Below are 24,561 nucleotides of genomic sequence, written 5' to 3' on the forward strand. Positions count from 1 at the left end.
GGGTAGTTGTACAAACCAAGCGCACCAGAACCAAATGTCAGACTGCCCAGTATCCACAAAAACCTTGGAACTCACGTAACAGCCTTTACAAGAAGGCGGTAATCGTACTGCAGGGGTATAGTATAGTTGTACCACTACGCAGTACGCACTACGCACCCGATTTTGGAACACTCTTATTCAAGGCGCAGCGCCAATTTCATTGCATTTTTACAAATTTATTTTATTTTTCGTTACACAACTTGTTTATCCTGACTGCCATAGTTTTACTGTTTTATTGTTTTTTAATCAGTTTGTTTAGTCCTGTGCGACTGCGTAAACAGACAAGTTTAAAACAGCTGATTGGTTTAACAGCACTTGCTGCGCTTGTCGGTTGTGTCAGTCGTCTGCGTTTGTCGTACAACGAACCCATCCAGGTCTCTTTCGGGCGCAGACTGACATACTGATACAGCCCGCGTTGTTCTCGCCTTCTCGGGGAGGCCTCTTTCGTTTTTGCACATTTGTTTACATTTGTTCCATCATTATCGCCCGTCGTATCATCCTTATTACAGCGTTTTCTGGTGGTACTTCATACGCCACGACAGTATCTGGCATTCTAATCTTGTTCTGTCGTGTTTGGCTTAAGTATTGATCAAGTGTTGTCAGTAGCGCTACAGTCACACCATACACAATCGTCCGTGTATCAAAGCGAACATATCTCTTTTACTCGTAATTTCTGCGTTATATGACGGCTGATCGGAAGTTCCAGGGAGGGGAAGACCCAGTGCAGACGTGAAAGCATTCACCATCAGTATTCATGGTTTTTATCTGGACTGTGTATCGCTTCTCGGCTGACCGGGCACTTAATCGTCGTTTGTTATCGGGTTTGCAGCGTTTGCTCATTTAGCCATTTGCCATTGCACCCGCTTCCCTTTGGCTGCAGTTATCGCTGGATTTGTGATTTTGAATCAATCTCAGCAGAGGTTGCTAATTCGGCACGTTATCATGCGCGCATCTTTCGAGCGACCATAAGTAAGTCAAGGATGCGCTATAGTCTATACCTACGTTTTTTGAATTTTAGTTGCTCAATTTAGGATTGTGAGATTTACCGATGCGGCAATTTTTTGGGAATTTAGAAGATAGCTCTTTCAAAGTGATTACTGAATTCTGCCAGTTTTTCGCTCCGCTGTTCGCTCTAGTGTTTTCCCCAAAACATATTCGTTTAATGTGAATCGTTTAATCAGCTTTAATTAAATATGTAGAGTTTTCTTGCATTTTCAGCTGAATCTTTTCCCCTTGGACTTTCCTCGCGGTTACTTAATTTAATTTTATTTTGACCAGTTTTGAGTTTCGCATTTCTAACGCGCAGTTTGCTCACCAGAATTGAATGCGTATTGAGTGTGAGATCATATGGTTGGATGAAAGGATTCGGTTCTTCTCGGTTGCACTGGTGTGTGCACTGCATTCGCTCATGTAGCCCAGCTGTTGACAAAAAGTCCATGCGTTTCTGTCCGAACGCGGTGCGGTGCAATTCGGTATCAAATCGGAAGCTGCCGCTCGTCCGCTTCTGCTGCTGTTAGTGAATGCCTGCGAGTGCCGAATGACGCCAGCAGCCGCGAACACAGACACACACATACACAGTTCCTGTGTGTGTCTATTTTACTTGCCTGTTTTGATAATAATTCACTTTATGAAGAACCTCTCACCGAAACCTGATTCCAGTTGCTCTGTAGTCGGTTGCGTCGTATTACGCTTGGGCTTTCTGTTTTATGCTGTCTGTATATACCAGGCAGAAGCTGTGTGTGTAATGGTATATTTTTGGTTTTGTTTGTTTTCGAAAATTAGCCGTGAGCTGTAAGTAAATGATCGCATTTCTCGGCAGACTTTTGTGCCTTTCGGTTGAACAGTCAGAAAAAATAACGTGTCAGGCCGTGTCGGAATGGGATCTCTTCCCGTCACAGTCAGAAAGAAATATATTACCTTTTTGTTTTACTTTCAGAAGATTTGATTTTCAAAGCCGATTGTAAAATTTTTCTCCCAGCGCTAGCTAGACCGTGCTAGCAGGAGCCGGAATAGCCGCATCCGGTGTATACTCGTATGGCAGGTGTTTTCGACGTCAAAGAAAAGACGAATGATTATTAATACCCGTATACACATCGGATATATATAAGTGCTTTATGAGTAATGGGTGAACAGATAGTCAACGGTTTTTGAAAATTCACGAGCATCCCTTAATCCGCAAATGATTTGTTCACTCTTTCAGGCACAACACACAACCTTGCGCTCGCTGCATACGCTGCATCCCGGTTTTCTTGTATTCTCCCACATCAATCGCGCAGCCAGCTTAATAGAGCGGATTCACATTGGAACAACACAGCGGCTGCACTTGTGTGGTGTTGGGAGAGTGCATTTATGTACGGACCAAGAGCGCATGACGTGGATCGTGCTTTGCGATCGAGAGAGGAAATCCTTTTTCCTGCAGCTTAGAGACCGCGGCATCTGTGGCACGGTGGCTGCTGCTGTAGCAGTCCTAATACGCCGCAGTGCATCGTCACTCACGGCACACACATGCTGCAACGCCGACTGCACTGATCAGCAGGGAGAAGGGAAAGGGAAAATATTTCTTTTATCGATTTGCACCAGTCGGGTTCGTTGTTATTTTGCCATGGCATATGTACGGCACGTAGCGGCGTTAATGTGATATCTTGCTGGCCTCAGCCAACGGGATCGCGCATTAAGCATCATACAGTTGACACACACATACACGGCGGCATCAGCGGAGCATGGCATAGCGTGGATCAACGTTGGGCCAGTAGCAGGATATGGCTTAACTGCAGATTCCCCCTTCATCGACACACACGCTGGCGACAAAAAGCGCCGTTTTCTGTGTGTGTGTACTAAAAAGCTTATACTGTTCGTGAGATCCATTGTGATTAACATTGTGCGCCGAGTGGATTACACGCATTCCTGGGATATTGGTGTTTGTTTGTTTCAATTCGAAGAATGCTGGTGTACTGGGATGACAGCATAGGCTGAACCTGTGCCATTGTTGCTGATCAGCGTTGATTATTATTTTGTGGACACTTATATATGTCTTTAAATTATTACTGGTGATTCTTGTAATTCCTAACTGCGGCATCATCATGGCGGACTTGGAAGCGGTATTGGCCGATGTGTCCTACCTGATGGCCATGGAGAAGAGCAAGCAGTCGCCGGCCTCCCGGGCCAGCAAGAAGATTGTCCTACCTGATCCCAGGTGCGCGCATTACTGCACTCTGTTCTGCTCATCCAGCGGAAAGACGACGTGGTCGCCTTATTTGGTTCCTTGACGTCAGTGTGGTATTGTGGTTAATCTCTACTATTTTCTCTCTTTCTTTTCGGGTTTGCCTATAGTGTACGGAGTGTCATGCACAAACATCTGGAGAAAATGGGAGAGGTGACATTTGAGAAGATATTCCATCAACGAATCGGTAAGACCCTCTGTGTGTATATGTGCCGTTGAAGAATCGTAAATTGTTGGCAGACGGTTTGCTAATTGTTTGCCTGCTAGCGATAATGCCTTGGCCTCAGTTGTACGCGGGGCTGGCTGCGTGTCTGCCGCTGTAAAATGTACAAGTGAGTGCGGTGGTGAGTGAATAGGTTGGCTGCTACTTGGACGCGGATGTTAGTCTTTGTGGCCGTTTTTCTCTCTCCCTGTTTTCCATTGTAACGGTGTGTTGTCGTTGCACAACACACCGCCGTCAGACGTTGAGTAGCGCACTTTATGTCTACATAGTTGACCTTATGACGACAAGTGCCAGCATCATGCTACGGTAGTGGTGGTGCAGTGTGTATACGCGCAGTCAGGTGACTGTGCGTGAGGGACGCGTCGTTAGTTTCCTTCGTAAATTCTGGAGCGATGGTATTATTAGAGTAATCATCGTGAAATATCGCTGGTGGTGGTTGTCGCAAGACTAAAAATAGCTGATAAAGCAGTTGCAAATTTATGTTCGATGGCGGCTGCAATTGACGCGCCGGCTCGTTCGATCATTGTGCCCTGGATGGTCAGACAATTTCCCCTTGATGTCTTAGCGTATCCGAGAACGGCGAGAAAAGGATTCTGATTTAATTATGCTAAATGACAGGTGCACTTGAGAAACGTTAACAAAAGAACCGGTGAACTGTGTGACAAAATTGTAGTGTTTCCGTGTTTTGTAATGAGGAACAGTTAAGGATGTCTTGCAGTTTGTCCCGACTGGTTGCCGGCTAAGGAAAGCATAACCGTTTAGTACGTCCCTTAATGATCCATTTGTGCGTTGACAGAATTGCAGCCGATCGGGTCTTGGCTTTGAAGCGGCGTTAAAATCCTGTAAAACCCCATAAAATTAGGGAGTATTTATGTTTCCTGGGCCTGGGCGCGCAGTTGAATGTGATGGGTGATATCTATCCGAGTAACTTTGTAAATTATTTATTGCCCAGTCTCATCCGGCTATGCGTACGCGTGCCGGCAACGGCGGGCCGACGCGCGCCAGACAGAGCAGAGGAAGGGAGCAAGACAGCGAGGGAGAGAGATGCAAGTTTTTGACAGCAAGAGCGCGGGCGAAACAGTCCGTATCCACCTCGGCCCAAATGAGTGCTTCCCGATTCCGTGGGTGACGTTGATTGGTCTAATATTCCTCCCGCCTTACACAAGAGCGCAGCGGGATTGCTATGCTTTTACCGAAAAAAATGGTAAAAAATCAGGAGATATATGCTATATGTATGGGCCGGATGGATTTGTTGTTGAGGTTTTGCGCGCGCGTTGTTCACCGACGCAGTCCTTTGCGTGTGTTATACGCGCATGTGTGTGATGCTGACTTTGATCATTATGTAAAATGAAGTCTGGAGTAGGGATAAAAGCATGTCAACTCCACAGTCGAGTGCTCTGGGTGATGATCGGCCGTGATACTGGATGGGAGCTGGGAGAGCATGTCTGTTTGCACATTTTCAGCGAATTTACGGAGAAAGCGACAGTGTGTATATGATCACTGTATTATCCGGGCGTTAAACATGTACAATGATTCGGTTAGCCGTGTTTTTAATAAGCCAGGGCGGTAATTAACAAACGCCTTCTTTCGTGAAATTTTGCCTTCGTTGCTGATGGCCGATCGATCGATTGGCGATGACGTGCAGGCTATTTTTATGACGCAGGGCTGGTGTAATTATACTGTATTTACGACAATAACACCGTGTGCTTCGTTAAAGGTTAATTGCGTGTGTACGGTATCTAATATAGCGTGTTGTTTGGGTTGCTTTTTTCGGGAAATGGCAGAAAAACGTTTGCTGCGTATTGGTCAAGTGTGGAAGCGAACGCAGGTGGGTTTTCACCTGCCGCTGTATGCATGCAGGGATGGCGTACAGCCGGAATCAGGAATAGGCGAGAGGTGGCAAAGAGGGGCAAACGTAACATGCCATTGTCGCTAGTTCAAGTACAAAGGAGTTGCCTGATGAGAAAGAGCAGGTCTTTTCAGTCGGTGTGTGTACTGGATCGATAATTGTACAGCAGGTAAATTTGTGGGGTCGAAGTTTCTGTACCTAACCGTGAGTAGTGATGTGAAATTGCACAATCATGTTAGTTTTAGCATACCACGGAAGCGGAAAGCATAGTTCGTTTTCTGCAACTGTGTGGCAATGCATCTGAGTGTGAGGATCCCCGATCCGTTTAAGTGATGCTGCGGGTAATGAAATCACGAAATGATGACTCACGTATCGACAACTGCTGTCCAGGAATATTCCGTGAATTTCGACAGAAAGTAGAAGAACAGATTGCGGTCTTGTCTCGCTTATGCTTTCCACTTATCAGTTTTTTGCTTCTAGTTTATTATTGTTTTGCACTTTATCATGGGTTTTTAATTTTATTGCGAAAATTAACATAATTTTACTTTGTTTTGGCGTTTTGTTCGGTACTGGGGGTAACCAAATAGTGCCTTGGCGAATACCGCTGATGTCTGCACTTGATCGTTTGGTTCTGTGACGGTAGATTGCGTGTAAACTAATTGACAAATTGGACGTGAAACATCGTTAAGTTGTCTTTTGATGGTTGTAACATTGCATACGCGTTAACTGGGACGCGTGAACATAAGCGCACATGAACTTATTCGCCAGCTTATGCCAGAACAATCAGTGCATAGGTTCGTCGTTGGAGACTTCTGCCTTTATATTGCGGGAACACATATCGCATAGTAGCCTGGGGATCGAATGATTTTCGATGTTGGTTTGCAGTTAGAATTTGAGAGGAGGCGGACGCACGCCACCTTTTGAATAATTGTGCCATTTCGCATGATATTGTGTCATTTTTTATGTGTGGCTCACAGAGCAATAAAAAAGCAACCTTGGTTCGTGCTGTGTTTTAACGAGTTATATATCAAAACAACAAAAATGGGCGAGCTTGTTCATGTTTGAAATGGAATATTTTTACAAAATACTACTTGATACTAACGCTGCAAGGTCAGCTTTGGATGTAGCGCAACGGCAGGGTGGAATAAGCCTCATTGCTCCTTTTAGGCATTGTGCAGGTCGTTTTAACGAAATTTGATTTTTTTCCTTTTTGACGTAAGAAAATTGGAATTCTCTCCCAACTGTTTTGACTCTGCGCAGTTTGAACTGTGTGCTCTGCTATTGTTAAATTTATTTGTAGAAGTGTAGACAAAATGTTGAATCGAAATGCTTTTTTACTACAATGAATAATTATGTATGTTTGGGGAAAAAGCGACAGTGTGTATAAAAAAGAGAGTTATTCAAGAGTTTTGCCAGAGTTTATTAACCGTGGAAGAAACATAAATGTTTCACACTTACCACTTGTCAGATTAAATTCTTGTTATTAAATGACGTACGCTATTGGAATGTTGATGAGTTGTTGATGAAATTGTTTGGAGTTGCAGGATATCTCCTCTTCAAAGACTTCTGCGAAAATTTACACGCGGAAACCGTGCCTCATTTAAAATTCTACGAAGAGGTAAACAAATTATGCATCACTGAAGCGAATTATAGTTTATGAGCAATTTATAATTATCTTACATTAATAATAAAAGCATTAACACTGACACTGAAAATAACGTGCTATGTTATTAATGATCCTGGTTTATTTTGTGGCGATTGACAAAGTCCATAATGAATAATAATTCAGCAACAGTGAATAAACCGTAAGTATTAATGATAATAACTTATTAATTAAAAAGATACTGTTGGACATTCCGTTGAATAATACAAGGCCTGCACTGAACAGTATAATACTTTATCGCTAATTATTAATGAATTATTATGTTATGTATAAGTAATTTTGTGCCACCGTAGCATCTGTGATTAATACACGCGGAAGCGGCGTTCTTTGTCGGTGGATTCTATTTTTCTTTGTGGTACGTTGCAGATTAAGCGTTATTCCAAGATGGAAACTCCAGAGGATCGGCGGAAATCTGCCAAAGAGATCTACGATCAGTTCATTATGAAAGAATTACTGACCTGCACTCACGTGAGTCGATTGTCTTTGTGTCAGTATGTGACATTGATCATCCCATAAGAGGCATCATTATCTTCCCGTTTCCGCGCGCAGAGGTTTTCTGAGGATTCCGCCGAGCATGTGCAAAAGTACCTGATGAGAGGCGAGACGCCCAATGATCTTTTTGATGTAAGAAGAGAAAGCTAGCGAGAGCAAGAACGCTGTCGTTATTGAAAAAGATAAAAAATGACATTATTTCGGCTTAACTGGCTTTTATATCTGTGTGCGTGATGATAGCCCTACTTGGATGAGATCCACGATTTTCTCCGAACCAAGTTATTTGATCGATTTCTTGAGAGGTACGTCGGATGGGTGACGCGACGGATCGTGAATGCAGTTGTAATTATGATGATGGTAATGGGGGTCTTTTTGTGATGTCTACAGTGATAAATACACCCGGTTTTGTCAGTGGAAAAACCTGGAGCTCAATATTCAGCTCACAATGAACGACTTTAGCGTCCATCGTATTATTGGCCGTGGCGGATTTGGCGAGGTCTACGGCTGCCGCAAAGCCGACACTGGACGAATGTAAGCAAAGTACTTATTTAATTTCGTTGGTAAACACTAGTTGACAAACACAAATTTGACGATAGTTTACCAACTATTGGCGTGTAAATCGTGTGATGCTTTAAGTACACAGCGAATAAAAGATCCCAGATTGATGTCTGTTTTAAACAGCTTTTCTGACACATCATTTCGACGCATACATAATAGCGGGCGGATACATGCAATCATGCTTTGTATGTACAGCATGCTTTTTGAAATGAACAGATGCTATGCAGAGTATTCTTTCTAAAGGCAAGTGCTTAATTAAACGAAGTAAGCGGACAGTTAAGACAAAAATCAGCAGTAGAAAGTCACAATAATCTTTTTCGAAATGTGAGACGTTTCACTTGCACATGGACCTTGGTGGTCCTAGAACAGGAAGAACATAGAAGTGCTCCTGTTTTGCTAACACGAAAAAGCCGGCTGGGCCTGAAAAAGTGCGCATGTAGTGTCAAATATCTATGGGGATTGTTGATGTTGTATGCTTGTTGATAAGTGGATTTTCGCTTAGCATTGTGTACATAATTGCACTCGAGAGACGGGACTGTGCCTGTTAGAAACGCGCACCTCGGTTTGTGCGTTTGACTCCGACTAACCGCGCGCCACTGTCACAGCGGTGGGGAGATTACGCGCGCTGCTCGCGATCCTGCGTGCCGGCACCCGTGGCACGCAGAGGTCATCAAATGTAGTCGACATTTTCACTCATGATCTGTCGTCTCTCCGTGTGCACTGTCTCTAATGCGGGTGTGTTTTTTCTCTTTCACGCTTGTTTAGGTACGCAATGAAATGTCTGGATAAAAAACGTATTAAATTAAAACAAGGCGAAACCCTGGCACTGAACGAACGGATAATGCTGTCACTCGTTAGTACGGGGGTAAGTGTGCGCTTCGACACGAAGTCTTTAACTAAAGAGCACAAATGGCACTGTGCATTGATCGGCCATGTGCGTAAATATGCCATAATGAAAGCGGCCCCCATGTATTGGGGCTGTATGAGTTCGATAGAGCGGTTAGCGGAAGTGGTTATGTGGTCTTAACTCTAACTCTCTTTTCTCTGTTTCCATATGCGAACAGGATGGCTCGCCCTTTATCGTCTGCATGACGTATGCTTTTCAAACCGCTGATAAACTGTGTTTCATCCTCGATCTGATGAATGGTAAGAGGGAATGTTGTTTTTGCGTGCTGGCGTTAGGAGAGAAGTTGGAGTGGGTGTTACAGTTATCTGGAGGACATGTGTGGGGGTTGGGCACAGTGACCTTTGTGGGATGTTTTAGGTGGAGATCTGCACTACCATTTGTCGCAGCATGGCGTTTTTACGGAGCAGGAGATGCGCTTCTATGCATCGGAAGTCATTCTGGGATTGGAACATATGCACCGCCGCTCCGTGGTCTATCGAGATCTCAAGGTCAGTCATCCCATATGGCGTCCGTCTCTCCTCCTAGTTCTTGGGTTTTCCCCAGAATTCTGAAATACTGGTTGAATTTCGATATTGCATCCTGTTAGTAGTGTTACATGCTGGCAACATAAAAATACGAAGAATGTGAGAGACATTAGTCTCTGAAGCGGTTTGTAATAATGTTTCTAATTGGTGCATCCAATTTTTTTGTAATTTATCATGATACATGTATATATGAAAAGCTTGCTTTCATGGGGTGTTTATATTCTTTAAACGGTTTTGTTGTGTGCTTGGTGTTGTAAATTGATTAATGTCTTCAAGCGAATATGTCTAGAAAAAGCAAAACTAAGGTACATAGATAGGCACATCCATCTCTTATGTACCTTGACCATACAGTAGGCATACACATTAAATCTGAAAACCCCCATTCGTACGTACTAGGGCCACGTAAGGGTATGGTGAATGCAGCATATCGTTTGTGTGTACTTATCTTTTCAATTTCACTGTAAGTTCGGTTTTCGGTTTTTTCATAATGGACCGCCTTCATTGGTTTTTGTGGTTTGCTTCAAGATTTCCACCCTTTTGCAGCCTGCCAACATTCTGCTGGATGAGCACGGGCACGTACGGATCTCGGACCTTGGTCTAGCCTGTGATTTTTCCAAAAAGAAGCCGCACGCCAGCGTGGGTACGCATGGCTACATGGCTCCGGAAGTATTGGCCAAAGGCGTCGCCTATGATTCCAGTGCCGATTGGTTTTCACTGGGCTGTATGCTGTACAAACTGCTCAAAGGGTAACAATTAATGAATTCATATAATAATCTATCAGCAGCGCACATTTGGCATACACAATAATATGATCAGTCCTGCGCGGGCGGTGCTCGTGCAGCCGCCGGATTGGTCTGGTGAAAAAACGGCACCCGGGCTGATTTGCCATTGCTAATCCCCGTGTGTATGTGTCCGTTACAGACACAGTCCATTCAGACAGCACAAAACCAAGGATAAACAGGAAATCGACCGAATGACGATGACGCAAGTAAGTGTACTGATTAGAGTGGGAGAGTGAGTGAGCTGGGATTGTTAGCGAGCGAGTAAGAGCGCGCGCGCGGCTTTTCGGGTACGTAAATGGCTGTGCATTACCAACAGGATTTCCACAGTCTGGAGCTGCCGGATACATTCACACCTGAGCTGAAAGATTTATTAGAAGGCCTACTGAAACGCGACGTGCCCGATCGATTAGGATGCCGGGGAAAGGGGGCCGATGAGGTCAAGGAGCATCCTTTCTTCAAGGGCATCGACTGGCAGCAGGTCTACCTGCAAAAATATCCGCCGCCTCTCATACCGCCCCGCGGGGAGGTTAATGCGGCGGATGCTTTTGATATTGGCAATTTTGATGAGGAGGATACCAAAGGAATAAAGGTAGGGTTGCTTTTATGAACTGATGGTGCATGTGCTTTCGGAATATTATTTGCTGTTTATTTGGTGCGTTTTTTTAGTTTTGAATTGTTGTATCCAACGACAGTTTTCATACTCATTAAATATAGCCTGTATTGCAAGTGATGATTAGGGTATAAAATGAGTGTCAGTATGGTAAATGGGTGTTGATCGTATGAGTGGTTTGACTTATTGCGCGCTGTTTTGTAGCTCAGCGAAGGGGACCAGGACCTGTACAAAAACTTTCCCTTGGTCATATCGGAAAGATGGCAGCAGGAAATAACCGAGACAGTCTTCGAGATTGTCAACCAGGAGACGGATAAAATTGAATTCAAACGGAAGAGTAAACAGCGGTCTAAACAGTACGACCAAGATGAGAAGACGTCCGACTGCATCATCCATGGATACGTTAAGCGCCTGGGCGGTCCGTTCAGTAGTCAGTGGCAGCAGCGTTATGCCAAGCTCTTCCCTAACCGTCTTGAACTGCATCAGGACAACGGCAAACCAGAGGTATTGGGTGTTGTTCTTCTCTTCTAATATTCGTCCGTATTGTAGTAGCTGTATTGGCTCAGTGTATTTGCAATGACTTTTCCGTACGAGTACTACAGTACTGTACTGTGGTATTCTTGTTTTTGTTCTCCTGTATGTAGTTCAGTTTCTTGAATAGAAGTAGAATAGAAGGGAATATATTTTTATTGAATCGCTATGATAACTGAAGTAAGCACTGTCAGTATTCGTACGCTATTGTATTTGTGTAATTCGATCGTTGTCGTAAAATTTTCTCCTCGTAGCTTTTGCCAGTGGCAACGTATTTAGTTGGTAATGAGGTGATAGTTAACTCTGTTAAGTGCAATCGCGTTACCGTTTTGATGAATGATGGAGCAGTAATAACTTCGGTCATGCTTGCTCGTAACCTTACTCTTTTTTTCTTATTAAATAATGAGGTGATAGTTAACTCTGTTAAGTGCAATCGCGTTACCGTTTTGATGAATGATGGAGCAGTAATAACTTCGGTCATGCTTGCTCGTAACCTTGCTCTTTTTTTCTTATTAAATAATTTACATGCGCGTGCAGCGTTTATTTTATATGACGCCACTTCGTCATGTGCTGTTTATTACATCTTCTGATTTGATAAATTGCTTATGCCAATTATCCATAAATGTTATTTATGCCGTCGGTAAGCAAATCAGGTTGCGCGTTTTCCCAGATGATCCTGATGGATGAAATGGTGGATGTTAGTCAGGATTATCCGCAGGTGAAAGGAGAGCCGTCCATAATATTAAAAATAAAAGATGGCAACAAGATTGTGATCGCCAATCAGGTGAGCTACATTGAATGGGAAACAAGCCTGTTTATCCCGGTTAGTGTTTATTTCTACTCAACGCGGTGACCTTGCGTCTGTGTAGGATGATATTGGATTAAAAGAGTGGGCGCAGGCTCTGCGCGCCACTTTCCGCTCTTGTCAGGAGCTGTTCAGTAATGCCGCGGCGCGGAAAGCAACCAAAATCTACGGCACCCTGACAGACGGGAATTCGGTAGGGATAGGCGGCGGTGGTGGAGGCGGCGGGAACATGACGCCGTCATCGCCCAGCCATGCCATCTCCACCAACAGTCTAACATCGTCCAGTTCCCGTTCGGGCCTGATGCGGGGGGCCAGTTCCGACACATGACGGTGGGCGACATGTCTCTGGCCCAAGAGCATCGCGCCACCTCGGTGAACATATTCCCGGTCCCCCCGCCCACACAATGTACCTGTGTTCCCTCCTCCCCCGGTGGTGTGGCGGTATTGGGCGGGGTGTATGTGTGTGCTTGTGCGTCTCTCTAGTCAGAGGTTACTTTTTCTTGGATTAATTATTGTGCGGATAAAAAAATGTGGGGTGTTTTTTAATTTGTCTTTTTCTGTCTGCGAAGAGAAATTTTATGTGGCGGCTGGCTGGGTGGAAAGAATCTTGGAGCTTTTTTGGTTTTTCTTCTTCTGGGAATCTGTTTTTCTCCTCTCCGTCGAGTGCAGAAATATTTTTGACCACGACAGACTGCGCGACACAGGACTGTTGTATTGTACACACAACGATGCGGGATAATATTCACAGTTTAAATTCGTTGTTTTTCCTTTTTTGGTTGTAGGCAAGAAGCTTTGTCGAAGAATCGGTCATCTTGTTCTATTTTTTTCGTTTTGACTCAAATTTCTGTTGTTATTAAGGAAACTGGGATACTTTATTAAAATGTTACGCATTAAAAGAAGCAGTTTGTGTGCGATGTTCTAGTGTGTACAACGTCGAGATCAGATTACTAATATATTGCATATTCTTCGTAACATATTACGCATTAATGTAGCTACACATACCTTTTGTAAATGTAAGCTTGGACAGATTTTTTTGAGAAAAGTTAAGTATGTCTTACAACTCATCCTTAAAGGAATGCAAAATGTTGATACGATGCTTGAGATCTTCCTTCTTTTTGTCGGCTATCTTCTCGCTCTGCAGTTTTTCCACGCGTCTGATTTCCTCGGCAACAAATTGTTTGCCCTTCTCCAAAATTTTTTTCATTGTGACCAGATAGATTTTTGCATTGTTCTTGGTCGCGGGATCCGTGATCTCGGCAGCTTTGCTTTCGGCTTCCTGGAGTAGCGCTTCGCGCTTCCCGGGGTCTTCTTCAGCCGTGAACAGTCGTGCGAGTTCATCGAATTCCTCAATGCATGCAGCTAAGCCCACCCACACTCCTGTGTTGCAAAAACAGAGTGCCGGTTGAACTAGGACAATATAATGAATACCTTCTTCTTATATAATCTTTCGGTAAACCATGTACAGAGTACTTGTACAGTAAACCTTTCGGTAAACGCCGATACCGGCACTAAATTACAACGGTACATATATAATATAGTGTGCACTGTGTATTGTACACAAACCGTTTAACTTTTTTCCACAAGGAGAACAACTTCAACCCACATCAAATTTCTAACAAACTGCCTTATTAGTTATTACATAAATAACATTTGTGGCAGTTACGATGTACGTATATAATTTTCGTTGGCCATAATATTATCATAAGAGTATAACCACACGTCATTGCTGATATAGTTATATAGGTCTGCAACAGCTCTCTATGAATTATAATAATTCTTTACATTATGGCGCCCCGAGAGATATTACTTTTGTTATTACGGTACGTGTGTGCTCGTGATCCGTTTTCATTGCTTACCTCCTCTTGACTTTAAGAATCGCTTAATATCATCGGCTTGGAAATTTCCGGTGTATGGAATGGGATCGTCCGTTCCACGTATGAACAGCTTCAGCACAGGAAAATCATCCTTGTTCACGTTGAACCGTTCGGCTAAATCGGCATTCTTTTTATCGCCATAGTCTAAGCAGAAACATTCAGACTTTCAGTTTATTGTGTAAAGTGGTGGGGGAAATTTCCAATTAATCGTTACTGCAGGTGTAAATGTAGAAATGTACGAGTAAAACAGCAGTTAAACGAAACTGTTCATAAACCTGCAGTATTCACTTCTGCAAGCAGTAAATCCGGGTTGGCATGTGCCGCTTCCGCCACTTTAATATATTCGTCGTGCTTGTCGCCGTGCGGGAACACCCTGTCGAATTTGACTAGTGCCACTTTGAACAAGGGAAGGATCTGGAAAAAGTCATTGCTACATCGTATTACATTTGAAAATTTTTCATAAAACCATTCAATCTACACAAAGAATTCCAACCGCATATGTAATTTTGCCAGCTTCGTGCCGAAATGAATTGCAACTTAACTGCAATAGTAATGTCATAGTCAAGCATTCAGTCGAGTCTTGCAGTTAGCTCTGACATTAAAAATTATTATTCCATAGTTTATAAATCCAGTGGGCACCTGCCTTGTCAAACGTCCATCCATCCAGGGGAACAGATCCTTTGGCATCTTTACTCTCGGTTAAACCAGCTGCAATGAAGCAAATGCATGCAAACCAGCAAAACTTAGTTACTTTGCTGCATGTATCCATCGTTAATCAGTTCATATGTTATGTTTATTGTACATCCGCAGAATTCACAATTTAGAACATGGAGGGATTAAGATTGGTTTAACTAATCTAATCCAGCACCTCGCAGTAACTAGAATGCTCCGCATATATACATGCAGTCCCAGGTGTCAGGTGGCGAAGATGCAGTCGATAGTGCCATGCCGCTTTTACTTGCGAAGGTTTGTGGGATGCGCAAAAGGGTACAGTATAAATAAGCGTACGGTGCAAAACGTACCGGCGGAACTGGAGAGAAATGAGGACAACTAAGTGCATACGCACCAAATGAATGCAGTAGAATTACCATTAAAACGGTGTAGCAATAAAGACACCTTGCAGCAGCCCGGTGCAGTGTCAAAATTAATACTGATACACAGCAAAATTATTAGCAGCAATATAATTTTGCTGTTTGCGCCATTATTATGCGCCCATCCAAGAGTACGAGTACAGTAACTGCGGAGGCGGTTAAACCCTGATGCCCTTTTATTAAGGAGGGAACTATTTAGCGATTTGCTTGTACAGTACTTTGTATGCGAAAGTTTTTGATTTTTTCGGCATATATAGGACAGCATTAATGTTCACGTGCAAGATGCAACTTCAGTATTGTTAGGATATGCCAGAGCAAACAGCAAAACTCCACTTATTTAATAAAATACCGAAATACTTTCCACTGATCTCAAAGGAACATTTAGTACATATCCGTTCTTTAATACAGTAATATCTGAATTATGAACATTTTTGCCTCCACGTAAAGTACAGCATTCCATAAGACACAAATAGCAAATAATCTCTCATACAGATCACATACTCTGTTACACATATAAACTCTACATGCAAACCTAAAACTTAAAGGAGCTGCGTTAATCGGAGATTCCCAAAACGAGGAGATTCCATCAATGAAAAGCAGCACACAGCAGCAAAACGACCAGAGAAACAGGTTAATCACGGATCACAACGACTAAACAGTAACAGAATAAAGGCCACCTATGTGGACAGAAATATCTCTTTTTGAGCATTACGGTTGAGGATTGGCTAATTCCCATTTCTGATCCAGTATGCGAATATAATTCTGTATTTAACGCCTAAGCCATCCGGTCTACAGTTTCGATTATATGCGAAAACTGTCTTTGCTATCATCGAGATGGCGCAGCCTCAGATAAACATCCGTTCCCAGACCTTGCATTGACTCGATTTTTAACGATCCGCCCAGGTAATCCGCATATGCCGAGGATGTTGGCAGACCAAAACCGAATCTACATTAAAAGCAAAAGATATTTTTTTCAGATAATAACACGCTGACCGTTTCTATTAAATTTGTTTACAAAGGCAGTATTTGATCCTAAATGAAATGAACTAACCCCGCATATAAAACGTGACCTGCTCAATAACCAACTAAAACAGATACAATTCACGCAGTGCTAAACAAGGCGCATTCTTCCCAGCCGAACGGGCACGCAACAGTAAAGTGCTTCTGAATACACAGAGTAAATTAGTTCCGCAACACCAGAATACAATCAAGTACGAACGAACCTGGTGAACTTTGAGCATTATTAGTAGTGTTGCACTACGCCTTTTAATATAATAATGTCAGGGCAACATGACGGTGTGAAAGCACTCTATCTTATTCCGTATTTAGGTATCACACTTCGCGAACTACATTCCCAACAGATTCCATACCCGTGCATGGGTCCTCGCGTCACACCGGGGTTGGCCATGGAAATGAAATCATCCATGAATCCCGGTTCCCGATCGCCGGTCGTATCCGAATAGAACAACGACGCGGTGGTATAGTGATAATCAAAGATATATGGCAAGTGCCGATGCGGTATACCGGCACCGCGATCGGAAATGCGGATAACAAAATCTACGTCGTTGTTGGCCAGCATAACATGGACACTGGGGAGAGTGTCCACATCGACGTCCTGGTGATTCTCCACGGTTGCTCTACAAAACATTCACTCGGTGTCAGTCAAAGACAACGGAAAACGATCACTTGTTCGATGTATACTCGTACCTCATAGCATTTTTAAACAATTCCGGAAGGATATAATCCAAAGGGGCAGAGACATATGGAAACGATGCGGACACGTGTCCGCTGATTTTCACCTGAGGTGTCTTGCCGAATTTATTCAAGCACAACTCTCTAAGAAGCAACAAACGAACAAAATGAAATAGAAAGAAAAATGCCTGATATTCACTAATGATGCTAACTGATGTTTCCATCTGCTCTTTCTGGTACCACCTCAAACTGTAGTAATATATTTCGGTTCCTGCTAGCTATATTCCGAGAATGATAAGTAAAAAATATTTCACAATTAAAAAGACAAATCTAATTTAAGAATTTTAATCTGCAGAGAATACCGGCTCGAACAACCGCTTCACTGTGCGCCACGATTCTATTAGTCCACCGTACGCTATGCTTCTACTGTAGAATTTCTACAGTACATTATGGATTATTAATTATGAGCGTGAACACGTTCACAATTGATAAGGCATAATATATAAATACAGTATATCCGTTTGGATGACGCCAGCTATTTGTAGATCATCCAGATTTAATTTATCAGCTAATTTCAGCGTAAGAATTACAGTATCAGTAAAGTCAACCAACTGCAAACAGTTTGTTCTGAAGTTAATCTGTTCTAAGTGCAGTCTGAACGTTCTTTACTGAAACAGTTGTACTGCTAAAATGAGTAACCAAATGTTCACGAAGAAAACCATATTAAGTATCCGCACCCGCAGTTGTTAATTACTTTTCAAAGTATGAATAACCAGAACGCACCTAGTATATTCCGCCCACTTTTCTACTGTTCGATGTAAATTCATGTTGACGCAAATAACACCGATAAAATTCGGTTTGTCCTCATGTAACGCCAAGTGATGTTCGGCTAGTAAACGGATTCCTAGACGCGAAGTTAATGTTCGATCCAAAAATGCCTTCAGGGTTTCTTTCTGCAAAGTCATTCACTGTATTACTCAGAAACAAAACATAAATCACATTTCAACCGGAAAAAATTCAACTTAAACCATATCCTATGAAAATCAATGGCAGACCAACACTCCGAAGTTCCAAACCATTACGAAATCATAAGTACGTCAAAGGCAACAATTACTGCTACGCTACTATGTATAGCAAATGTAAAACCATACAGAACAGTATACAATACAAACGCTCCATACTAATGTTAAAATCAACGCTAATTTGAATTCATACATTAGCCGCATTATTCGGTTACGTATAACTATAAATCCCGGTGCAGGTTACAACCAATTCGTACCGACATGTATTGTCGAGAATCCTTAAATCCTTCCGCCAATGTGGTCACAACATCGCGAAATTCATGTAACAGTTCCCGAATGATATTGCTGTACTTCTTTTCCGCTTCAAAAGTCTCAATCTGCAAAACTCGATGCGATAAGCAATTGAACCGAATCACATACCGCGAAAAAAGATAATTGCACTTACCGGAGGAAAACTGTTTAGGATATGGAACGCCCGAATGTACAGCTCGTGCACTTCGGCAATGTGCGGATTGCATCCGACGATAAAAGGTAGTGAGCGGAAACCAGCCACGCGATGAGCTAACCGCACTGGTAATTCTCTATGCAGATACTGTGCCGATCTCTGCAATGGGCAAAGACATCATTTAACAAAAATGGGACAAAGGAAGGTATCGGAGGTCGAAAAACTCTTACCAAGATGTGGCTTTTTCCATCCCGACTTTTCCCAGCGTATAGCAACGTCGAGGGTCGCAGTCGCACGGATTGCTGCAATATAAATGCATTTTTTACACCATCAACATGCCATGATCACAAGAATCAAACCACGCGGCTGCTAAATACATTCAACTATCAACATAATGGCAAAGTTTAGTCCCAAATATACGCAATGAATTTAAGTACAATACAATTTATGCACTTACTGTATGTACTTATGCACTTATTTACTTATGCAATTTATGTACTGTAGCGATAGTATTTGTACGATCGATAAGACCGCCCAGTTATGATTTATTCCATCGCGTTATGAATTTGTGTCCACTTTACCGGCTAGTTTCCTTTCTCATGAATTTCTAGAATTCAGTCTTGTGCACAGCTTGCTACAGCTTGCATCTACTTGATTGTTCCTCTTGCTGAAACCCTTGCTTACAACCTTGCTGCGTTCTTGATTCCCTTGTCATTAAACATGCCTTGAGTTACGTTGTTGCGTTTGACCGCTTGGGATGAACTAGCGTCATCCCAATCGGAGCCACCTGTGTAATTGCGTTACATCTGTAAGAGCGTCCTCGGCCAGCATCGTTGCCGGCCGTGCCACCTTCCACACCAACAGCCGCTTAATCGTGGTAAAGGCTGATCGCCACCCCACTAGAACAGTAGCCAGATAGGCCACCCACTGTTACAGTACAATGCAATCTAGACGCTAACGCTATGCACGGTAGTTAGAAAGTGACACATTGGCCAAGAAGAAATGAAAACAGATTGACGAATATATCAAACTCCGATCAGATGCAAAGATATTAAAACTAAGCATTTGTAATGCGTGCATTTACAACACGAACTCTACTAAAACTTTGAAGCGAAAAGCTACTAAAATATTTTAACACTTTTAACGGATCACCTTTAATCCACGCAGTAAAGTAAGTAAATATTTATCAATTAATCCCGATCCCGTACCACACAACTGAAACCACTGTTCCTGTACTTCAAAAAGTACTGGATTTATTTAGCGATCTGAACGTGAATGCAATCCATCAGTCCGTTTTAGTAGCTTTTCGTTCAAAGTTGTAGTAGAGTTTCGTGTTGCAAATGCACGTATTGCAAATGCTTAGTTTTACGATTAATATCTTTGCATCTAATCGAAGCTTGATCCACAGCGAAATCGTACCTTTGCAGCCGCAGTATCCAAGGCAGGATCGTTGAACCAGGTAGATTTCGGGCCGAATTTGGTGTTTTTATCGAAGAGATTCTCCGATGGAGGCCGTTCGGATGATGCGCAGCGTATCAAGGACAACCACGCGGGGCCATTGCGAGCCATAGGAGCTCGGAGAGGACAGCACACTGCACACACCAGAGCCATTCCATCCACGACCAAGTTAATCTGTTAAACGCTGCAATCCGGAAAGAACTCACAGTCAACGAGAACTTGTTACCGACAGGAGGCAGTACAGCTAATTACTTATAACGATTTACAAACAACTCAATGTCAAGTTCAGTCTCAGATGAGGTTGTAAGGAATCGTAAGTCAGTAAGTATCTGTGTCCCGAACATTCCCAAGTGTTCCAAATTCAAAAATAGATAAAATTTTATTTCTATTCTTAATATTCTAACACGATTTCAGTAGCAGTCAGGAAAGCTGCAAACATGTTACCGTGCTTAAAGGTGCCAGTTATTTACTGTTTACAGTATTTCTAGCCAAACTGCCAAACAGTCTAGTAAAAGCTAGAAGTATTACGAAGTAAACGTTTATTCGTTAATAAACCTTGTGAAGTCTCTTATACTTAAAGAAGTTAAGTTAAAGTACAGAGCGTTTTTGCTTTGTTCCAGTGGTACTTACCAAGTTACCAAAATCAGTTAACAATGTCAATCTGCAAAGGATTTACGGCTGTTGACAGGTCGACCCAGAAATCCCAGTTCAACGATCATCTCGCGAACTTCTTGCGAGTAAAAACGGAAATTATGCGCCAGAACTAACACGAAAATCAGTAATTGGACCTTTTCTAGAATTTTGCAGTCAGGAAGGAGCAGCACAAGAAGGGCGCTGCTGTGACGTCAGCGCGGAACTACAGGGATGGTTATGGAACAACGCGGTTTTCCACCTTTGCCGATAATGCACCAAAATGATCAGTCTTCCTTTTAAGTTAGAAAATTACAAAATCTGAAACACGTTACACGAAGGAAGGGTACGATTGTCCTGTTCTGAATATGTTGAATTTTTCTGCTATAAGAAAATATACCAAGACAGCTAAATTGTTGACATTCAAAACTGAAAGTCGAATTAATAATTCGACTTTCAGTTTTAAACGTTATGGTGCAGTAATGATACTACGAGTAGTACTGTATGTGCTGCAAGGCGCGGTATTAGTAATTTACCCTTTAGGTCATAAGTGATACAGCCTTTTAATTCCCTGTTCAGGTTGTTTGTCCATACTGCTGCAGTAGTGACTGCAGTCGGAAATCTGCCATTGTTCGTTGAATCTTGAAGTTCAAACTTAAAAGATGTAATAATAGTTGTTGACCAGTTGACGGGAACACAAATTTCTATTTTTATTTCAGTTTTCCTATTTCAGCTTGGTATTTACTATTTATGGTTTATCTGCGCCGACTTATTAGTTTGTTTGGCATACTTTACGCCTTGTATCAGTACTTCTAAACGATATTCAGCGAAATGACCGAAAGAAAAGAAGCATCGGAAAACTCTGAAAACTCTGATGATGGCGGAGAAGACGCAATTCTGAAGCGATTCTGGCAGTTCGATGATGATGCGCGATACGCTTGTCCGTACGATTCCACGCATAAAATCCGTCGATGCCGCTTGGAACGACATCTCATGTCTTGCCGTCAGGTGCGAAAATACTCTGGAAGAAAATGTGACCATACGCATACTGTAATGGAAACCGCAGGAAATGATTGCGTTTCCTGCATTTTCAGTAGCCATTCTTGTCGTTTAGCCAAATAATGCAAATTCCTGACGTTTTCTTTAACATGTCTTTGGCAATCTCTGCTTGCATATGCTTATCTTATTTTACTAACTATCATCATCATCGTCATAATAAATTATGTACTTTTACTGATTTGTCTACTGACTCTACTCTTAACCCAACTTGTCTGAAACGGTGATGCTGTGTTTAGAAGCATCCGGACATGGTGATGGCCACGTGCCCCTACAATGCCACCCACGTGCTGCCCCCGAAAACCTACGTTAAGCACATTCTCGGGTGCCCGGACATGCGCATCCTCGACAAAGACCAGGGTCAGGTCAAGTCGCGATGGGCCGCGAAAAGTCGCCCCTTAACGGGTACGTCCATTTTTAATTTCTAATGGGTTGATACTTGATAGGGAAAACGCTGTTGTTGTTGTTGTTGTTTGTCTGCAGGTTCCGTGAGCATGGGAATGGGAAATTCCTTTAATGAGCCGCATCTGCTCGACAACATTCAACTCGGCTTCGGGTAGGCGGAATATTTAAGTATAACCTTCGGCTTTTTCCGTAGATTCGTATGCCACTCAGTTGATGGCTACTGTAGAATGGCGCAAATCGAAGTTGGAGCCATGCCAGCGGTGTCCCAAGTGAAAGTGGCCGTGCAGCCTTTTGCGCCACCGCCGCAGCCGCCGAGCCCGGAAACGGGTGAAAATACGGCCACACCTACTCCGTCTTCGCGATCTGGTTCATTAAGGTGAGACGTTTGCACAGACTAATGAAACCACCCAGTTGGAATTATTATTGAGGTTAAGATTGAGGTTAAGACGAAAATGAATGATTTGCATTCATGCATACGGTCAGTTGGATAATTCCACAAAAATATTGCCGTGCACGAGTGCGCTGTACAGTGCAATAAATAATAATAAGTATTACTACATATCGAGAAATAAATTCTTACACTAGTATTACTTACTTGTATGCTTTTTCAGTGAACAATATATTGAAGCACTAGCAATGGGCTTCCACGAGCGGATTAGGCTCAACATGGCCCAACAGCAGGGTTTGGCCTTGGTGGATCGGTTCAAGAAAGAGAGCGTTATCAAAGGAGGAGTGACATCGCTCTATTCTTGCGGAGGACAAATGCCGAATGGTAATGGCGTTAAGCTTAAGGATTAGAAAAGTCCAGCTGATTTTAAAATTAATACTCCTTGTGTACATTCGGAAACGGCTTCTTTCAGATTGTGCTCACTGGCTGTGCCTGAATTGTATTGAACCTGTAAACCAAAATTCCATAAAACAGTAGTATGATAATAATTAATACATAGAACATGGCTGGGATAGGGTGCAACATGGGTTGTGTTTTGTAATAATTTAACCGAACTACAGTCCCGATCACTGTTTTTAGTTCCGAAAAGTGAGAAGGAGGAAGCGGAAGATTCCAGTAGCTTGCGTTCCGAGAGCATTAACATAGGAACTGATTATGAGGGCATGTCGACGGGTGAAAGATATTCCAAACGACTGGAACAGTATTTCTATCGTAGCCAGAGCGCTGTTCGACCAGATTCCGCTCGTTCGCTGGACACCGACATGTCTGCTCCATTCTAAATGTCACACTGCCGCTACAAAATGGAGTTAGCCGGTGTTCAATTCGGAAACTTTTCTGACTGATCCTTTTTACTGACCAGTTTTTCTTACTTTATTCTTGCTGTACTGGATGGAAGGCAAAATAGAACAAAAGATCTCGGCGCAGTTTAGCTGTTACATAGTGGAAACGGTGGTGACAGTGTTATGTGTAAAGCTCTTCTGACTTGAGTTATTTCACTTATTTGCTAATAGTGGTGGTCGTCTGTTAGCATTCTGTGTTCATGCGAGACGTAATCGCGAAATAGTTTTGTACAGGTTGTTGCTTTGTTTTATTTCTGTTGATTGTTGATTTAACAAAGAAAATCCTGATACGGTGTGCATGTTAAGTTTTATGCCGATGTTACTGATGATGTGACCACACGGTGACCTGGCAGACCGACAAAACGTACAGTACTTGCATTACGGTACTTTAATACAGTACGTACAGTACAGTACTTGCAGACCGTCGGCATTTCCGGTATGATGGTATCCTAATAATCCTACCATCTGGTATCGTAGTATCAGTAGATAATAATTATTCGTACGTCCAATTCGACACCATGCGCCCGCGCTGGTAAATGTTGCACGAAGCCTAAATTGATTCAGGTTTAAACATTAAAATACAAATAGAATTGTTTGTTTGCGCTGTGCGATACTATAAACCGTGTGTTCTTTGTATCCAAAACAATAGACGCGCTCCTCCTTACGACAGGCTCTGGAGGATGTCGTAAGGACTAACAATAAGGAGGCATACTATGTACTTATTGTGGAATGTGGATCCACAGGCAACAGCGACCGAAGCATTTTTTCCGGCAACGATATTTGTCAAATGTCCATACAGATTCGAAAAGAAAATACCAAGACTTCTTGCTGCGGTAGTTTCATATTATCATTGATTTTAATTTTTATTTAGTGGGAATTTTTGTTTACTGCGGGATGCGGGTAGTCCATTGATTCTTACGATTGTTTGTTTTATGTTCTTTTATATTTTTCTAATTTTCTTGTTTTGTCCAGTTTTCAGTACTGCTGCGGTTATATTTTAAATTTTATTATTAAATACTGACTACTGTATAATATTTTATCCAGGCCCGTCTTTAGCTTTTTGGAAGGGGGGTGCGCAAAACCTCGCGCCAGCTGCGCCAGTTGGGAAATGGCCGAAAATTTCAGGAAAAACGTAGAAAAGTGGCTGAAAATAAGCCACTTTTCTACACTTTTCTATTGTGATTTTCGGTGCGCCAGCGCCAGTGCGCCCGCGCCAGTCGCATTTTCTTGCGCCAGCGCCTGCTCCCGGCACACCATTTTCCCCTTTTCTCCCTCCGGGAGGCACGCCCCCCCCCCTTAAAGACGGGCCTGATTTTATCCAATATAAACCTTTTAAAATACACAGTATTATATTGCTTTAATTTTCTTGCTTTAAGTTTAGTACAGATGCGCTTAAGT

General features: G+C 42.7%; 4 protein-coding genes across 11 annotated transcripts; 2 read left to right on the forward strand and 2 right to left on the reverse strand.

Annotated features, from left to right (window-relative positions):
* Window positions 1-163: 163 nt before the first annotated feature.
* On the forward strand, window positions 164-13,110 carry LOC129589233 (G protein-coupled receptor kinase 1-like). 8 transcript variants are annotated; one of them, XM_055483842.1, is made up of 18 exons: window positions 1,619-1,834; window positions 1,979-2,080; window positions 2,240-3,232; window positions 3,370-3,446; window positions 6,876-6,949; window positions 7,361-7,462; window positions 7,544-7,618; window positions 7,727-7,788; window positions 7,874-8,017; window positions 8,810-8,909; window positions 9,109-9,190; window positions 9,309-9,439; window positions 10,019-10,221; window positions 10,397-10,463; window positions 10,574-10,846; window positions 11,072-11,371; window positions 12,069-12,182; window positions 12,268-13,110. In XM_055483842.1, exons 3-18 carry the CDS (start codon window positions 3,120-3,122, stop codon window positions 12,529-12,531), a joined length of 2,181 nt encoding a protein of 726 aa, XP_055339817.1. In that variant the 5' UTR covers window positions 1,619-1,834; window positions 1,979-2,080; window positions 2,240-3,119; the 3' UTR covers window positions 12,532-13,110. The 8 variants fall into 8 exon arrangements, with proteins under 8 accessions (XP_055339814.1, XP_055339817.1, XP_055339816.1 ...); XM_055483841.1 differs by having other exon boundaries at window positions 1,619-1,830; window positions 1,976-2,080; XM_055483845.1 differs by having other exon boundaries at window positions 1,619-1,830; window positions 1,976-2,071.
* LOC129589234 (endoplasmic reticulum resident protein 29-like) lies at window positions 12,459-15,112 on the reverse strand. Its single transcript, XM_055483847.1, has 4 exons — window positions 14,721-15,112; window positions 14,353-14,491; window positions 14,060-14,221; window positions 12,459-13,580 (listed from the first exon to the last, which is right to left on the reverse strand). The coding sequence occupies exons 1-4, from the start codon at window positions 14,844-14,846 to the stop codon at window positions 13,258-13,260; spliced, it is 750 nt and encodes a 249-aa protein (XP_055339822.1). The 5' UTR covers window positions 14,847-15,112; the 3' UTR covers window positions 12,459-13,257.
* A 428-nt stretch (window positions 15,113-15,540) lies between these two features.
* On the reverse strand, window positions 15,541-20,801 carry LOC129589030 (3-methyl-2-oxobutanoate dehydrogenase [lipoamide] kinase, mitochondrial-like). The gene is made up of 9 exons (XM_055483498.1): window positions 20,416-20,801; window positions 19,747-19,969; window positions 18,558-18,629; window positions 18,328-18,486; window positions 18,140-18,259; window positions 17,644-17,813; window positions 16,876-17,004; window positions 16,539-16,805; window positions 15,541-16,114 (listed from the first exon to the last, which is right to left on the reverse strand). The coding sequence occupies exons 2-9, from the start codon at window positions 19,936-19,938 to the stop codon at window positions 15,970-15,972; spliced, it is 1,254 nt and encodes a 417-aa protein (XP_055339473.1). The 5' UTR covers window positions 19,939-19,969; window positions 20,416-20,801; the 3' UTR covers window positions 15,541-15,969.
* A 237-nt stretch (window positions 20,802-21,038) lies between these two features.
* Window positions 21,039-23,449, forward strand: LOC129589149 (uncharacterized). Its single transcript, XM_055483709.1, has 6 exons — window positions 21,039-21,423; window positions 21,711-21,876; window positions 21,955-22,027; window positions 22,103-22,252; window positions 22,488-22,648; window positions 22,904-23,449. The coding sequence occupies exons 1-6, from the start codon at window positions 21,247-21,249 to the stop codon at window positions 23,101-23,103; spliced, it is 927 nt and encodes a 308-aa protein (XP_055339684.1). The 5' UTR covers window positions 21,039-21,246; the 3' UTR covers window positions 23,104-23,449.
* Window positions 23,450-24,561: the final 1,112 nt, after the last annotated feature.

Source organism: Paramacrobiotus metropolitanus, unplaced genomic scaffold (genome assembly GCF_019649055.1).
Source record: "Paramacrobiotus metropolitanus isolate TYO unplaced genomic scaffold, Prichtersi_v1.0 Parri_scaffold0000033, whole genome shotgun sequence".
NCBI classification, from domain to species: domain Eukaryota; kingdom Metazoa; phylum Tardigrada; class Eutardigrada; order Parachela; family Macrobiotidae; genus Paramacrobiotus; species Paramacrobiotus metropolitanus.